General features: G+C 32.3%; 1 protein-coding gene across 1 annotated transcript; it reads left to right on the forward strand.

The window, feature by feature from the left end:
* Positions 1-13867: 13867 nt before the first annotated feature.
* LOC133039155 (uncharacterized) lies at positions 13868-16599 on the forward strand. The gene is made up of 4 exons (XM_061117983.1): positions 13868-14278; positions 14355-15365; positions 15461-15978; positions 16070-16599. The coding sequence occupies exons 1-4, from the start codon at positions 13880-13882 to the stop codon at positions 16206-16208; spliced, it is 2067 nt and encodes a 688-aa protein (XP_060973966.1). The 5' UTR covers positions 13868-13879; the 3' UTR covers positions 16209-16599.
* The last annotated feature ends 3054 nt before the right edge of the window (positions 16600-19653 follow it).

The raw sequence follows: 19653 nt of genomic DNA on the forward strand, positions 1-19653 counted from the left end.
TGCTCTCATTCTGACCTTCCAATAAGGATAATTCGACTCATTCAATAGAGGAGGTCTAGAGATAGAACTTCCTTCTGCAAACAAAGACATCTCACACAAAACAAGCTAAACGGAATAACCTCAAGATCTCACTAAGAATTTAGTGACTTTCTCTGATACCAATTGAAATTCTGTATTTTAGTATTCCCAGTTTGATTATTTAATTAAGTGATTAATTAAATGCGGAATAATAAAAGCGTATGCGAAAATGTTTTCTGTAGTTACAGAATACAACTCTGTAACTCCAGAGAAACCCAGAAAAACAAACAGTGCATAAAAGTAAAAACACACAAGATTTTTGTACGTAGTTTCAACAATCCTTTCAGATTGTTACTAGTCCACGGGGCCACGCCCAGAGATAAGATTCATTAGATCGGTATCAAAAATACAAAGTAATTGACTTATGCATAAATAGACTCCCTCTTATTGTATGCCGCAAGCTTGATGTATTCCACCTACTAACCGAATCTTGATAAAACTCCAAGAGCTCGAACTCCCTTCGATCACCTTGAAGAGTGCTTCAATCCTCCCGATTCAAGGCTTAAAGGTTATCTCCCAAAAGCCTATACAACCATCTCCCGAATGTTGTGTGCTTGTATCATCCCGATGCAAGACTTCAAAAGCAATCTTCCGAAAGCTTGTAAAAACCCTTCTCCCGAAGGTGTGCTTGTATCCTCCCGATGCAAGACTTCAAAAGCAATCTCCCGAAAGCTTGTAAATACCTTCTCCCGAAGGTGCACTGATGTTCTTCTTCGTTGTAGACTTGAATACAGACTCAAGACAATACAAACAACAAATAAACAGAGTAAGAGTAGAACAACTCTTCTCTATATAACAAAGACACTCTTTTCTTAAGATATGAAAGTGAATAAAAGAGTTAACAAAACAAAGACACTTTTTCCTTAAGATATGAATACAATTCTAAGTGTGTGAAAGAGATACAAAACCTAGCTACTATAAGATGTATTTATAATTAATATACATCACATAGACAGCTTACATGCAGTCTGAACAAGACTTCAACCCACTAGAAACTTCCCTAAAATAATTCTTCAATCAGTCCAGGAATTTTCGTTTCTGTACCTACAGAATCGTGGGCAGTAACTACAACTTTCCTTTTATAAAAAAGGAAAGTTTAGCTCCGGTTTTCTCTTCAAGAAACCTGATCTTAGAAAATGGGAAACTCAACACAAGATCAGAATAACAGCTGGTTAGCAAAGAATTAATGTGTAATCAAAACTTACCATATTTACCTCAATTTCCATAAATAGGAAAGCTAGTCAACTTTCCTTCCAAGTTTAGATATATACAAATAGAGAAACCATATCAATATATGCCAGCCGAAATATACAAAGAATAATAAAATATTTTTGTCAATTAAATATGCCAAAAATGGAATTAACAACATAAATATATACCCAATTATATTGTACTAACCAAATATGATAGCACACATATTACTTTAATAAAACAAATCATTCGCATGATCATACATTTAGATACAATCTAAATAAAACAACAAAGAATTAAACTTTAAATAAAACTAATATTTACGTGTCTTGGCACGTAACTTCTAAGTAGTATAAAAATATACATACAATAATATATAATAACCTCCTAAACAACCATGTATACTAAAATTTATTGTTAATTTGTATTATATATTTTTAATCCTCAAAATTATTATGTGAGAAAGATTGTTTTTATATGTGTTAAAAATATTGATTTTTGTTTTTCGTAATATAATCTAATAATTATTTTTGCTATTATTTATTTAAATTTATTATGGTTTTGAACTAAATTATTTAAATACATTCTAAATAAACTAAAAATTACATAGTTTGACAAATAGAATTGAATAAATTTATCTCTCTAATTTTTTCTTTTTTAAAAAAAATTTATCTCAATAGTACTCAATTAAATACATATTTTTGTAGCAATATGTATTTTCAAAAACATAATAATAAAAAAAGAGTAATTGTCGGCGTCAAAATTTTTTTTATGTTTAAATTTTTATTTACTTAATATTTTAATTTTTTTTTGTGACAATACTCCTTTAATTTTCGATTGCAAATTTGAGACGCCTGTTAAAATTTTACCATTAAAAGTTAGTTGGATTTTCACTGTGAACACTTTTGTATGCAAGATATGTTTTTATTAACTTTGAGATTTTAGTGTCATGTATATACAGGTGTACACGGTGACAATCTCAGTTAACATTTAAAATTTTAATTTAACTGGTTCAAATTTACAAATAGAAATAAAGCTAAAGGAGTGTTGCTACAAAAAAAAAAAAAAAAAAAAGAACAAAGAATTATGTATATAAAAACTAAAACATAAGAAAGTTTCGTACCTAATTACCTTAATGAAAAATTTATATGTTTCCATCAAACAAAGTAAATATAATTATATTAAATATATAACTGAAAAACAATTATTGTAAAAATATGATTATAAGTACTTTTAATATAATAATTTATCCTAAAAACAATCTCTCAAAATATAAGTTATTTTGAATTGGGACAAAAAATAAAATGTTTTTTTTTTTAAAAAAAAAAAAACTAATTATATGTATTGGTCATTTCGCAATATGATAAAGTTTGAAATTATGGTAAAAATTGAAGAAAAAATATTCATTTTAGTGATTGAATCTAATTTGTCACACAACACATGTAATAAATTTTGGAAAGAATTCTACACGTGACTTGTCACCTGCATGTTTTATCTAGTTTTAATTATAAATGTCAGTTTATTTATTCCTACTTAAAAATTAGTATTAGTAATAGTATTATAAATTATTAATTACATTTATGCCATAGTAATTAAATTATTCTATTAATTTAATAGTTTGGTCAGAATGAATATAAAATGTAAGTGCACATATATATATTTATTTATATGACCATAATTAATGAAATAGCAAATGATTCAAGTACTAAAATTTAGAAATGTTGTTTATAGAACATAGATCATACATCTAGTATAAAAGATTAAAAACTATGACATCATTACATATTTTTACATATTTTTAAAGGTTTTAGGTTGTGTACGCATGAGGTTTACCCCAACAGATTTTACATACGTCCCAATTGATTTTGTTGATTGTGAACTTGACAAGTAGGATAAAAGGAATGTCAAATAACAAAATCACCTACAAAACTAAATGTAATATAAGAATATAGACTTGAAATATATATATATAAATTAATCAAATGAGTAGAATAACTTACAGATGCAATAGTGATAATCCTTCCAGCCCGAGCAAAGCCTCCAAAAGTGCAACTATCAAGTTAGGTACAATAGCCAAGCAAGAAGTGAAAAAGGAAAGCCCTAATTTTCTAAGACCAACATGTTAAGAACTGTAAAGCCTTGATTTTCTAAGACCAGCATGTTTAGAACTTTGCTAGATTTTTGAGTACGTATCAGTTATTAATAAAGAATAATAATACAATCTGACTTGCATAATGTATTGTTCCTATGATGGTGGAACTCTTACAATATGTCAACAAAAAATACAATAAAATTTATTGAACTGCCTAAGACAGATACACAATCTTAGGGAGAAATATAAAGGAAGAAGTCATTCATGAAAAATAGAAAGTAAAATAATTGCAAAGCTCTTCAACATAAAACAAAGACTACAAAGTAATAGAAGACATCCACATAATAGAAGACTACAAAGTAATAGAAGACTACAAAGTAAAATGAATTTTAGTTAAGTTAAACAACTCTTTGATCTTGAAGATTCGATTTGAAGAAAATTGCAAACAGTTTCACTAACAAAATTGATAAGCACATTAATAAGGAAGGCTAATGCAAGAGTGAAACAATTAACTTCCATCATATAAAAGTTACATACACTAATCATAATTCTTATTACCAATAAGGTGGAATGTTGAACTCACAGAGATATATAATACTATTTTTCACTATACACTAATAACTCATTGTATTGTATCATTAGAAAGCATTTCAATAATCTCAAAGAAAATTGATTAATTCATTGAAAAAAAAAAAAGACCTTGGATAACTCTCTGGCATGCTATGGATTAATTAAGATGACTCTATTAAATTGACTTTCTCCTCCTTGAGCCAGCACTACAAAAAAATTGCTACTTTTAGTGATAATTTTTTAGTCACAACATAATTTTTTTGTGACTAAATGTGACTTTTAGTCACAACAAAATGTTACTTGTGACCAAAACATAGTATTTAATTAGTTACAAGTTGTCACTAATTTAGTTTTAGTCACAATAAGTATTGTGATTAAAAATACATTTAGTCACAACAAATTGTAATTTTTGTGACTAATACCTTTAGCCACGGACCTTTTAGTCATAACATAAGAATAATAATTTGTAATTAGTCACAATTTTTTTACTTTTAGTCACAAGTTTTGTTGTGACTAAAAGTAAGATTTTTTGTAGTGGAGACTTCTCTTAGCAGCCTATGACATTCAATCCATAAACATAAGAATCTAAAAATTAGAATTACAAGTCAATAGACACATACTATCCAACATATACGACTATATAGAGATAAACTCAGTACCTTCTCTTTATAGGAGGCTGCTTATGCTCTCCAATCCAAAACCCACCACTTAAAACTCTTTGAACACTTATTCAAGCTATATAAATCATGCAAAAATACGTTCACAGAAAAAATAAAGAAAAAGTATATATCTTAGATATAGAAGATACTTTTATATATTTATGTTTCTGTGAATACAATTTGTTCTTATTGTTTTTTACTTTCCCTATTTCTCTCTCCAAAGATAAATCAAAATCAAACAATAAGTATTAAAATTCCATAAAAATTGAAAGCACTTTAGCACAATCATATAAAAATCCACATTTACAAGAAATATATAATAGAATTTAGATTGATTGTTACATATTCTTACCCAGCTCAAGGATCTTAAACAATTCATTGGAGACGTTTAACAACTTCAAAGTTGTGTGCAAATATATATAATCCTGAGTGGACCAAATTGTCCACAACAGTCAAGTCAGCCCTAAAATTAGAAGTTAAACACTCAACAATGATTTCAGACTTTACATTCTGGAAAAAAAAAATTATGTAAGCCATAAAAATAACTCTCCTCATTCCAATCTCGTAATTCAATATTACCTAAGTTCTAACAAAATACAATCAAAAAACTGAAAAGTAAAATATAGTCAGTCAGATACAACAATAAACGACATAGAAATAAAGACCTTCACGACTTCTACAGTCTCAGCAAAATGCCCACTTCCTCTATTTTGACCAAAAATATAGTCTGTTTTGAGAATAATATAGTCTGTTTTGACCAAAAATGATTTTATCATTGATAAAAAAATAGTCAAGAATTTATTTTATTATTCTTGATCTTTTCTTTTTCTCCCACCCCCAAAAGGAATTTCCTTTTTATACTACCTCCTTTATTTATATCATTCTTTTACCCTTACGTGTCAACGTAACAAGATTTTACTTTGACATATGTTTATTACTTTCTATGAGGTATCTTTATATATTTTGACAAATGTCCTTTATTTTATCTTAAGTGTCCATATTTATATCTCTTTTATACATAATGTGTAGCTTTCATATAGGATATTTAAGTCATTAGTCTTGTATATGTTCTTTATCTTGAATGTAAGTCATCTATTTTGGATATACCTTCCATCTTGAATGTAAGTCATTATTTTGTTTATGTTTATGTCATCGAGGCTATGTCATCCCATGAAAAGTATGTCACCTCGCTGGCCAACCAAGATACGCCAGTTGATCTAGATATGTCGACCGACCGAGATATGCCAGCCAACCGAGATAAGTCATCTCTTCTGAGTTATCTCATCCTATCTGAGATATGTCATCTATTTTAGTATCTAACTCTTCCACCTATATGCTTATTTCACCTAGGATATATCTTATATATATAGTATTTCTTATAAAATGGGCCTTTTCTGACTTTTGGCATTTTTTATAATAATTTGAGCTTGCTGATTTTTCTCCCAAACATAATCTACACTGCAAACAAAAAAAAAAACGTAATTCTATTACCTCTATCCATAAAATAAAAGGCAATTCCATCATACGACATAAATTAAATCACTACTTCGACAATTCTCAAAAAAAACATCTTATTGTAGTGTTTCAGCTTAGACAATGAGAACTTCAATGGTGTCAATGAATGGTTTGAAGATGAAGAGAGCAAGTTATGAATACGAGTATTTTGGGGGTTCAGCTCGGTTTCTAAGAAGAAAAGGATGCGATATATAAATTACTTCAATTATATAAAATATTTTTTATTTGAAATTATTTAATAGTTAATGTCACATTAATTTTAACAGAATTTAAAAAAAAAAAAAAAGTTAAATAAAAAATTCTATTAAATAATTACATTTAATATATAAATATATAAAAATGAATAGTTGAAATTGTATTATCTATTGAGCTATGGAGTATATAAATAGTTAAATTACCTTCCCTAGTGTCTATTCATACAATTAAATTCTTCATAATTTGTCTTTTATTTCGGTTGTTAATTTTAGTTTTTTTATTTTTTTATCATATTATTTTCCAATAGAAATTTTATTGACTACATAGAACTAGAAAATTTATTTATTGGTAATTAATACTCAATTTTTGTGGAAGGATATTCTACTTTCTATTTCATTACTTGTTAATGATACATGAACTTGCGTTGTAACCATGATTATTGGTGTCTTCAATTTCACCTCATGCTCATCCATTAGAAGCAAAATATTTCACCAACAAGTCTAATCAATAATAATAAAACCCATTAAAAATTATTACTTCTAGTTGCTGCCAGAAAAGAAAAATTGAAACTTTCAGAAATAGTCTTTTGATTACTTCTTTAGAAAAAATCTATTTTTGGAAAGGGATTAGAGCTTAGAAGGGACTAAACATCTTACCGTTTTCTTATAAAATTGAGTTAAATTGAGCCCAAAATAAAGTCTAATTAAGTCTTAATGATCATTTTCCAAAAAAAAAAAGAAGAAGAAGTTAAAAAATATCATTTTTATTAATTAATTAATTAAATTTACTTTTATTTTTATATTTAGTTGAAACATGGTTCTTTTTATATGTATTATACTCAAAATATCTTGACATAAGAGAGTCATATGGAGAGGAGAGTATCTTGAAGTGACATGGATAAAATTGGTACAATATTTAAAAAAAGAAGTAAAAATAATAAACTTTAAAAAAGAGAGTAAAAATAAAAGAGGACAATATAAAAAAAGTATAGAGTATAATTTTCAAAAAAAAAAAAAAAGTCTTAGAGATCATTATGGAGGGTTAATTATTAGTGGGCTTAACTTTTTTATTAAAGTCCACCTAGAAAGGCCCAAAAAGAGCACAGGACTAATTTAAGACCAATTGACTATTGGGGTTTTTCAAATATTTGGGCTAGGAGAGGAATGACCCCAAACACATATATTAAGGGAAACTTACAAAAATACTGTCATACGGAAATCTTTTCAAAAATAGTGTATTTTTATAAAATATCAGTAGAACACAAAACATAATAACTCAAAACAACAGTAAAATAACTAAAAAAATACCAGTAGAACAACAGTGAAAACTTAACATAGTATATTGCAGTATGAAACTTATTAAAAGATACAGTAAAAATATAAAAAAATACCGTCAGACAGTATTTTTGTAAAAAAAATAGCAAAACTTAGTATACCACGTAAATTTTCCTATATTATTAATTAGGTAAATGTGTATTTTTTTTTAAAAAAAAATTAGTAAAATAACAAATATAACAAATTAAATATATCATATCATCATATATATATATATATATCAGATAATTACATAAGACACTATTTTTTGTTAAAAAAAATTACATTTTTACGTTTAATTTTTTTTTTTTTTTACATTTTTACAGTTTTTCATAGAAACTACACGAAAGCAACAACAAAACTATAAAAAAAAGTAACATCTAAATAACATCAAAACAACAATAAAAAAATAACATACAGATAACAAAAAGCCAACAACAAATGAACAAGAGTACAACATAAAAATACTGTATTTTCTGTAAATAAAATAAAAAAATGTAAAAAATTTTAAAATTCTATAAAACTTTATTTTTGTAATTTTTTTATTATTTTTGTGTATATGTGAAATAATCCCTATATATTGTATGTAACACAATATATTTGATAGGTAAAACAAAAAATCAATATACTCAATAATAAATTTATATTCCATATGTTTTCTTAATAAAAATAAAATTAGAATATTATTATTCAAATATATACACCACCATTAAAATATACATGCTATATCAAAAAAAAATTATATATAATCACTACAAAAAATTTTACTTTTAGTCACAACAAAACTTGTGACTAAAAGTAAAAAAATTGTGACTAATTATAAATTATTATTCTTATATTATGACTAAAAGGTTTGTGACTAAAAGTATTAGTCATAAAAATTACAATTTGTTGTGACTAAATGTATATTTAGTCACAATATTTGTTGTGACTAAAACTAAATTAGTGAAAACTTGTAATTAAATACTATGTTTTAGTCACAAACATTTTGTTGTGACAAAAAGTCACATTTAGTCACAAAAAAATTATGTTGTGACTAAAAAGTTGTCACTAAAAGTAGCAATTTTTTTTTGTAGTGAATTTTTATATATAATTAAAAATAAATATCATCCACAATATTTAAGTGATATTCTTCTAAATAATAAAAAAATGATGAAGAAAAATAAAAAATAAAAAATATAGGTTAAACATTAAAAACGTGAGAAATAAGAAAATTTTATGTGGCAAATGAAAATTTAAGGATTAAATAACATAAAAGGGTCATTTATCTACGTGACTTAAAATGTACATTTACCTAATTTTTTTTTTTTTTTTTTTGATAAATGGTAGGGTGCCTCGGCACCCAATTCATTGAACAACCAACACATACAAAAGAGTCTAAAACAACCAAACAGCAGGAAACCCAAAAACAAAGAAAAAACGAACGAAAGCACAACAAGGACTAAACTAAAACAAAGCGGCAATAAGAAAAATCTCAGAGAATCCTCCTAACATCACCCGTTATCATGGCTCCACTCCACATAATCATCCAGAATATTTGTCTCCAAAGTCACAGGATTAATACTCCCGACAGTGTTTGTGAGTCGAGCCCATTTTGCAACGTTGTGGGCAATGAAATTGCAGGCTCTTGGAGTGTGGATGAGATCCCAACTCCTAAATTTACTGCAATAATTGGTGAATCGATCCTTTGCTGTCTCCAGTTTGAAGTGGGATGCTGCTGCTGCCCGAGGTTGCATCACATTGGTGACAGTCAAATTATCACATTGAAAACATAGCTGATCATATCCCAAAGAGTTCACAAGCTCAGCCGCCATGCAAAGTGCCAAGGCTTCACCAATCTCCGGGTCTGTAACCACACTTTTACCAGTTTTAATGGCACACACTTCCCCCTTATCATTCCGGATCACTGCTGCCAAGAAAGAACTGTCTTGAGAGATCGCTACATCCGAGTTGCTGCAGACCCATCCAACTGGGGGCGGCTTCCAGGCAGTCAGCTCTCTCAAACCATTAGTGGTTACCATCTCATGATCCACCACTTTTCTGCGAATCTGCTCATTGAGTTGAGTTAATGGTGTTGCAGCAGTGCCATGAATCTTCTTATTCCTTTCCTTCCAAATTGTTTCCAGGATACAAAGAGTTGTTGTCATGAATTCATCAAAGGATACGCCCTGTGGTCGGTTCCCATCCATGAGAAACCAGAGTTCCCAATCGTTCCAATTATCCACCATAACACATTCAGTCTGAATTCCCCATCGAGTATTAAACCAGATGGCTTTGGCTAAATTACACTTCCAGAATAGGTGCATAGTAGTCTCTATTTGTTGGTCACATAAAGGGCATAAATTGGAAGGAAGATCCATGAATGTTGACAGCTTACCCCTTGTTGGAAAAGAATCTCGAACAAGTTGCCACCATAGGAACTTCAAACGATGGTGCACCTTGGAATTCCATATTGTTTTCCATGTTGGGGAAGATGTAGTAGTCTCAGTATGACCTTTAACTAGTCGACAAGCCGATTTGATGGAAAAATTTCCATTTGGTTCCCCCATCCATAACCAACTGTCTCTCGCATCGCCCTGAGGGAGGTCGATATTAAGGATGGCCTTAACATCATTCCGGTGAAACCACTCCCGCAACATGTGGACATTCCACTGGTTGTTTTCGTTTATGAATTGTTTTACCCATGCCACCCCCAAAGTTGCATCTTTTAAAGGTGTCGGGCGGCTGTTGCTAGACGGCACCCATGGATCAAACCATAACGAAGTATCAGCCCCGTTCCTTATTTTCCTGCAGATACTGTTATTGAGTAGAGTTCGGCTTTTAAGAATTGCTTTCCACATACCCGAGTCCCCACAGTTTTGCTCAACATCCAAGAAGTTCCTATCTTTCAAATATTTGGCTTTGATCACTTGACTCCACATGCTTGAGTCATCCGTGAGAGCCTTCCAAGCCCATTTCAGAATGAAGGCTTTATTAACTGTTTCCACACATCTGAAACCGAGACCACCTCTAAGCTTAGACTGACACAAGGAATTCCATGCAATGGTGTGCATTGTCTTCTTTTCCTCTGTGTCCCCCCACCAGAAATCCCGAAGGCATTTGTCCACTTTCCGTGTAATGGTTAAGGGTATAATCTCAGAAGCAGCAACATAAGTAGCAATAGATGACCCCACTGATTACTACATTTACCTAATTACTACTATATCTTTGGATCATTTAGATTAAATATTTAAGTATAGCAAAATAATAGTTTCGTCCAATAGAGTTACAAAATGTGTATAGAGTGATCACAAAATAAGAATTACAAATTCTTCAATTTGACCATCACTTGAATATGTAATTCTTATTTTTTTTTTTACTTTTAAATTAATAGTAAAAGATATTAGTAATTATTTATAAATGTGAATGAATGACAGTTATTAAAAATATTGCTGGTGGAGATTTTTATAAAATATATAAATAGATCAAAATCAAGTGGGAGTAGTTTGGAATACTTTAGAAAAAAAATGAACTAAAGCTGAAAAAATAGATTTTTTTTTCAGCAAGGCATTATATGCATTTTTTGAACATTGGGAGCCTTTTTAAGAACTCAAAACACTTCTAAATGATCCATTTAATACCATAAACATCCATTTTATGATTGGTAACAACCAAAAATTTTATGGTGGCTATTCATGTTTATATAGGAGTGAAAACTCAATAAATACTCACTATTTATTCACTTGTGATACATGAAGTTGAAAATACTAATTGTGTGGCTAGAATCTTGTGAGGATATAATGTTCATCTTTAGATATTATTTAGATATTATACTGAGCATATTTGGCTTGATAAATCTTTAATAGTCCCTAAGTGACCGTATAAGGAAAAAAAAATGACTTTTAAGGTAAAGTTTTTTAACTTCGTTTATAAGCCTGAGATATATTTTTTTTTTTTTATATTCATAGTGTTATATATTATTATTGTAAATAGTTGTGATCTCTTATTCTTCTACTCATGTAATCTTGATGCTAATACATTTATTTTTATTTTATGTATTTTGATTATACTCCTGGTATTTTCTCTTGTAATGAAAAATCTCCAACAATGTAAAAGTCATTTGTGATATTTGAATTAATATGCTTACATTACCTAAAAAATTTTCCCCTAAATGCAAAGTTATTAAAATTGGTAATATATGACCATTTAAACAATTTTCCTAAACTACCCCTCTCATTTGAAATCAGCATCTCTCATCCTCTCTCTTCGTCTCTCTGCCGAAACCAAACCCACCCCAAACCCAAAAGTAAAATCGCACACAGTCGGCCGATTTCCCACCCCCAACGTTGAGCACACAGTCGGACCAACTCGCAACCCCAACGCTCGCAACCCCGACCCCGACCCACTCCGAAAATGTCAAAGGTATGTGTTTTTTTTTTGTTTTTTTAGAAAGAGTTTAGATTGTTTCTGAAATATTATTGTTTAGATTTAGGAATTTTGTTGTGAAAATGGGATTCGGGTCCGTGATCGGACTGTGAAAATGGTGAAAATGGGACTGTGTGGCCATTCGGATCTGGGGAAGATGGTTGTCCGATTGTTCCATCTGGTCCGATGGTCCGATGGCTCATTTGGCTCGGGTCCGATGGTTAGATGATAGGACCGATGGGGCTGGTTTTGGGGTGATGGGCCGATGCTTAGTGTATGGACCGATGGGTCCGATGGGCACTCTATCGGGCCAATCGGACCCATCGGTCCAAAGTTTTTTTTGGCTTTCGTATTTTAAGGTGGGCCGATGCATAGTGCATGGACCGATGGGTCCGATTGGGGTCCAATCGGACCCATCGGACCCACCCGTGGGTTGATTTTTTTTTTTTTTTATTATTATTAATTAGTAATTAGTTATTGTTTGATTACCAATTAATAATTTTGTATTTATTATTTTTTTTAATTTTCATTGTTTTTTAATTATTAGTTATGTTGTTTGAGTAATTATTAATTATTGTTTTAGTATTAGTTATTGTTTTGTTATTAATTATTGATTATTGTTTTTTTAATTAATAATTATTTTATATTATTTATTAGGTATTGTTTTATATTAATAATTGTTTTATAGTAACTATTAATTATTTTTTATTATTAATTATTAATAATTGTTTTACAATAATTATTAATAATTGTTTTATTAATTATTAATAATTATTATATTATTAATTTGTTTATTAATAATTGTTTTATATTAATGATTGATAATTATTTTATTAATAGTTTTATTATTATTAATGATTAATTATTGTTTTGTTATTAATTATGAATTAGTATTTTTTTCTAGTAATAATTATTTTGTATTATTTATTATTTATTGTTTTATTGATTATTTCATATTGATAATTATTTTATATGAATTATTAATTATTGTTTTAGTTATAATTACTAATTATTGTTTTATTATTAATTTTCAATTATTGTTTTATTTTTTTATTAATAATTATTTTATATTAATTATTTATAATTGTTTTATTAATAATTTTTTTTATTATTAATAATTAATTATTGTTTTATTATTAATTATTAATTATTGTTCTATTTTTTTATTAATAATTATTTTATGTTATTTATTAGTTATTGTTTTATTAATTATTTTTTATTAATAATTGTTTTATATTAATTATTTGATATTGTTTTCTTTTTTATTTATTTTCCCCCTAAATTGGTAAAATGAGAGGGGTATTTCAAATTGGTAATTTTTTTTTATTATTAAAGAAACAATAATTGTTGTATTTTTGTATTATTAATTATTAATTATCGTTGTTGGTTTTTTTTTTTCAGGGAAGTGCACATCTTATAATTCCAGTGTCGGACCATTACACTGGCCGTGTCACATGGCGCGGGGGTAGTTACTACTACCCGAAGATTAAGGCTAAATTTGAAGAATTTAACCTATTGGACAGGGTGAGGGAATCCCCTTTCAAACAGTTTTTCGAGAGAGCGCCCATACAATTTTATGGAGCATTTTTTCATCAGTTGATGCTTCACAAAATAAAATCTGACAAGCCGGACGAGGTGCATTTCTATGTGGGAAGGAAGAGATGTAGATTTGGGAGGGTGGAGTTCGGCTTGGTCACCGGGTTAAACTTATTGCCCGGCCCTACTGAGGAAGACATCAAACAAAATGGAAGCTCGGCCTATTGATTCGGGAATATTTCAACGGTAGTGCTTCGATCACCTTCGGCCAAGCTGCGCGAGTTTTTGAGAGGCTGCACGAAGGCGATGATGTTTACAAGTTGGGGATGGCCTTGTTTGTTATGGGCGTCCTCACTGGTAAGGAGGAGAAGACTGCCGTTCCTCCTTTTGTGATAAGAATGGTTGATAACCTTCCATTCTTCTACGAGTATCCCTGGGGAAAGATTTCTTACACCAAGCTGATGGAAAGTTGTAACAAGGATTACTTGGATGTGAAGAATAAGATGTTGAAAAAGATTGAGAAGGGAGTAACTCAGAAGGAGGCAAAATACTCAGCCTACGGCTATGCTGCAGCGTTGCAGTATTGGGCATACGAGGCCATATTACAGCTGGGCAACGAGTATGCAGTGAGGAGGTCGCATGGCTTTCCGAGAATGGTCAACTGGGAGAGTAAGCCGAAAACTACACTCGGGAAGGATGAAGTGACCAGATTATTTGCTAAAAATGTAAGTTTGTTACGCTTTATTTTGAATTCATGTTAATTTCCATATATTATATTAATATATTTGTTATATTTTTCAGTTGACAGTGTACTCCGTGTTATGTCCTCGGCCGAACGAGATTGAGTTTGTGAGTTACATAACCGGGTCGGGCCTCCGTTATTTGTTGATTTGGAGGAACTTGTGTTGGGTGAGGATGGGCAACCAACACAGGATGCTTTGCGAAGCCAGGCCGAAAAGCTTGCCTCCACATTGGAAGAACGAGCGGAGGCAGCCCGAATATTTAAAGACTCTACACCACCTCCACCGTCTCCTCCACGTGCACCGCGCGGTTCCAGATGGGTCTGGTGTTGACCCATCTCCAGCTTCAGTTCCTGATGGGTCTGGTGTTGACCCATCTGCAGCTTCAGTTCCTGATGGGTCTGGTGTTGACTCACTTGCAGCGTCACAGGGTCCTCCTGTTCCCCCGTCAGCTTCCATTCCCAGCACCTCGGAGGCTCGCGATCCAGTATACCCTGCCATTTTGGCAAGGTTGGAGACTGTGGAGAGGGGGCAGGCCGCTCTGCTAAGAGGACAAACAGCGATTATGGATCAGTTGAAGACGATAATGACGCTCCTGCAAGATCCTGGAAGGCCGGCAGCAGATTCACAGCCACAGCCACAGCCACAGCCACAACCGGAAGAGGAGGCTCAGACACCGGAAGATGACTTCATTCTCCCAAATGATTACCAACCGGATGATGATGACATGTTCTGTACACCTGAGAAGACGAATATCACCAGCATCGGGGATACTCAGGATTCTGAGGTGCAGGTGTTAGAGACAGCTCCAGAAGTCATGGAGAACCGGAGGAAGAGAAGGCGGCCTAGGTGGTTCGCTGAGTACACTGAAATGAAGAAGAATGCTAGGGCTACTTCGACACTCGTGAATGCGGACCCACTTAGAGTGGTTGATCGGAAGCTGCTCAAGACTTTTCACAATTGGGTACTCGGCCAGATTGTGAACAATTACCCGAGAGAGTGCTTCACCGGTCAATACCATTCGTCTTGGTTCCTCGAACTGCATACTCCAAAATTTTGGCTTGGGAACGATGTAAGTTTGTAAGATTTTTTTACTGCTTTTGCTTTTAAAGACTTTATCTAACTCTTTTTTATTTAACTCTGACATATTTAATTTTCATGTTTTAGCATTTGGATGCGGCATTCCATTTGATGAGGAGGCGGCAACACTTTTATCCCGAGTCCTACCCGAATAGATGTGTCATAATGCCGTGTATTTTCCCAGCAGGAGTTATTGCTCGGTGGGAAGCTGCGGGTGATGAGCAGGCTAACTATCAGTGGGACGAGGGCATATTAGATTTGATTCGAGGGGATGAAAGTCAATTCTTGGCCAGTTGGAAGAACAAGGAGAGAATATATATGGCCCTCTACTTCGATGGAGCAAAGCATTGGGTGGCATTAGAGATAGATCTGGATCATTGGTTGTTGAACATATTTGACTCCAGCCTCGGATCGATTTCCCCGAACGAATTGAACCGTCACCTGGCAATGTGGGAAAAATTACTACCAAATTTGCTGCTGCAGGCTGGCCTATTCGAGAGTCATGACATGATCCTCTTGCCTCAACTTACCGCCTCAGAGAGCCAGGTCAGAAATTTCACTTCAAAAGTCATGGATCGGGCCGTTGTTCCACAGACAAAGACAAGGTAACTTAATTACAATTGATTTTTTTTTTGTTATTTAACTTGAATTTAATTTGCACACTTTTATTCATTTACTTTTTATTGTCTCATACAGCGGTAACTGCGGGATGTACGTGATAGAGCACATCGAGCATAGTATGCTGGAGACTACGTTTGATAATGTGCACGATGAGAATATGAAGAAATTTAGAGAGCGGTGGTGTGTAGATTTGTTTTACCAGAATTTAGCATGAACAAATGTTTTTTTATTTGGTATTTATTAAGATAACAATGTAAATGGTTTTTTTTTTATTGGTATGTTTATGTTTTTTCAAGAGTTCATACAAATTTTACGCCTTTCTTTCGTGCAACAAATTATAATAATTATGTAAACATAAAATATCACAAATTCTAATGTTTAAAATAGTCCAACATTAATTCAATAACAATACATAATAGTCCAACCCATCACGATACAAATAAACTAAAAATTTATGTTAAACCTCGTTAGGTGCAAGTGCTTCTGTTGTGTCCCGTGGCACCACACTTGCTACATTTTCGTGATTTGATAATCCTTTCACCATTACAAGCAGTTCGGTTGTTCTTAATTCTTCCAACCTTTTGCTTCTTGGGTCGCCCTACTGGTTGCTTCTCAACGAGCACTCAAGCCGTCATGTTCTTTATGTCATCAGGTAATTCCCAATCATCCTCGTCACCAACTGGCATAATTGTTCCTTCGTATGTTCTCCTCCAATATTCTGTTGTGTAATATGGCGAGCATAGTGTGTACACGCTAATACTTCGCTCCTGAGATGCAGCACATGCATGAGGACAAGGAAACTTCATGCACTGGAACAAGCCGCAAGTGCAACTCTTTTCCTGCAAGTCCACTACGCCACCGGTGAGAACTGTTCTTCCAGGGTGAACCTGCAACGTGTAAGGCCCGCATGAGTCAACGTTCAAAAACCGACCTTTTTCAAAATGCAATGCCAAGTCCTCCTCCATTTCTGGTGCTAGGGGTTTCGTCCACTTGTCAGCTTTTTCTTTTCGTGAAGCAAACCACTTCTGGACTTTGGACCTCAGGAATGCTACAGCAGCAGTGATCGGGAAGCCTCTTGCATCTTTAGTTGTGTTGTTGAAGCTCTCAGCCCAGTTGCTCGTCATTACATTGTAACGTACCCCTGGAAAGTACGACCGGACCCATTTTTCAAATCCGATTTCCTCAAGATATTTTGCAACCGCTGGATTCATGGCCCGAATGTTCTCAAATTCTCTGTGAAACTCTGATCTTGAATACGTGTACGCACACGTGTAAATGTGATTCGTGAAGACGTCAGTCTTGAACTTGTGGTTGACATTCATAATAATGTGGTGGTAGCATGCACCGTGGTGTGCATCAGGGAACACGATATCCAAAGCACGAACAATACTTTGATGCCTATCCGAAACAAAAGCTAAGTTCTCAACATCACCAATCGTTTCTTTCAATTTTCTCATAAAATAGGTCCAGGAATTGTGGTTTTCACTGTCCACTATAGCAAAAGCTATCGGAAAGATATGACTCCCTGCATCCAAAGCCACTGCACACAACATTTGCCCACCATACCTAGTCTTCAAGAAAGACCCATCAACGCATATAACAGGTCGACAAAACTTAAAACCCCGAATAGAAGGACCCAGAGAGAAGAAACAATACTTGAAGCGACCATCTTCTACCACAAAATCCGTGATGGTACCTGGATTCCGCAACTGTAGCATGTGCAAGTAACTAGGTAATAAAGAGTACGAATCTTCAGGTGTACCCCGAGTCAGGTGTATTGCCTTCTCTCTGCACCTCCATGCCTTTTCGTAACTCATTTGGATCCCGTAATCCTTGTGCATACTTTTTCTTATATCAGAGGGCAACTGATCCGAGCCGTCAGTTGTGAACTTATCCTTAATTAGATGGGCAACTATTACAGGTGATGCTTGACGGTTATCTTTTCCTCGAAGATCAAGGGAACATGTATGTACATTATGAAATGTACTCACCTCAAACATGTTAGAAAGTACGTTCTTCTTCGCTCTTAATCTCCACCCACAATCTGTATCCTTACATGTGACGTACCAAATATCAGTACCGGACTTCCTAACGTAGTAGTCAAACCCTTTCTTCATTGCATACGGGCCAACAACCATCTTTAAATGCTCTTTGTCTCTAAAAAACTTTCCCACATGTAACTCCCCGCCTGGTGTGCCACCCGTAGATATATAATGACTATGATCCTCGATGTCTTCTCTTGTATACATTTTCTCCTTGAATTTACCGTAACTTGTCGAAGAAGAAAATGGATCGCTCCATCCGATCACATTGGTACCTCGAGCATCAGTAGGACCACTAATATCATTGGTCTCTCTACCATTATTAGGACCTGTACTGTCAGTAGTTCCTCTAGCATGACTGGTTTCACCTGGACGACTACTACTAGTACCAGGTGTTTGACAATTTTCTCTACGAGGCATTCTTTTCCGTGTCGGTGGCCTCGGCGGTATTTGGTACGATAGTGGAGTCAAGTTCAAAGGTACAGCAGCAGGGGCCTCTGCACCTTGGTCGTCTCTTACGCCATCATTGCCCTCAACATAACATTCAGGGTCTGGACCATTAAAAAAACCATCGATGAACGGCATTTGTGCTACAATATCAGCACTCGGCATCATATTGTTTAATTCAGGTAATACATCTGCAACCAACACCTCTGGATTTGTTTCTGGACCAACAAAACTCCCAACCTCGCTACGATTATCCTTAACAAAACTTGGTGTGGGACTAGGATCGACGCAAACATTCTTCTTTAACAAAGTCACAAACAAAGGAATAAATTCATCTGGCTTCTTCGCAAGTGTAGATAAAAAGTACCTTGCACGCTTATCATTTCGAATAACTTCAGGAGGATACTCATAGCCTTTCCTGTACTTGTAATTTACTTCCAATTTCAAGTCATACTCCGCTTTGTCAACATCCAGCTTCTTCGTACAAAACATCAACCAAACACGAGTAGCTTAGGTTCGGATCAATGTCAATTGTCAAAGCGGCACTCCCTTTATAAATCCAATCTCTACCATCAAGCTCCCAAACACCATTATACATAACACACGCATTAACAGTTGAATCTGTCACAAACATTTAAAAAAATACAGTTATAATTTACAACAAAAATCTCACCGAAAAAAATCTTAATTAATCATTAATAACAAAACAATAATAATTAATTGATAATAAAATAATAATTCATAATTCATAATAAAACAATAATTAATAATTCATAATAAAAAAAATTTAATAATTAAAAAATAATTATTAATTGATAATAAAAAATAATTAATAATTATTACTCAAACAATAAAAAATAAACAATAATTAATAATAATTCATAATTTATAGTTAATAAAATAACTAAAAAAAAAATAATTCTTAAAACATTAACTAAAATAATAATTAATAACTAATAATGATTAATAAAAAAATAACTAATAACACAAATAATAAATCAATATAAAATAAATTAATAATAATAAATAAAAAATAATAATAGATTAAAAAAATAAACAATAATTAATAATAATTCATAATTTATAGTTAATAAAATAACTAAAAAAAAAAATAATTCTTAAAACATTAACTAAAATAATAATTAATAACTAATAATGATTAATAAAAAA

The sequence above is a fragment of the Cannabis sativa genome, chromosome 6 (genome assembly GCF_029168945.1).
Source record: "Cannabis sativa cultivar Pink pepper isolate KNU-18-1 chromosome 6, ASM2916894v1, whole genome shotgun sequence".
Lineage (NCBI taxonomy): Eukaryota > Viridiplantae > Streptophyta > Magnoliopsida > Rosales > Cannabaceae > Cannabis > Cannabis sativa.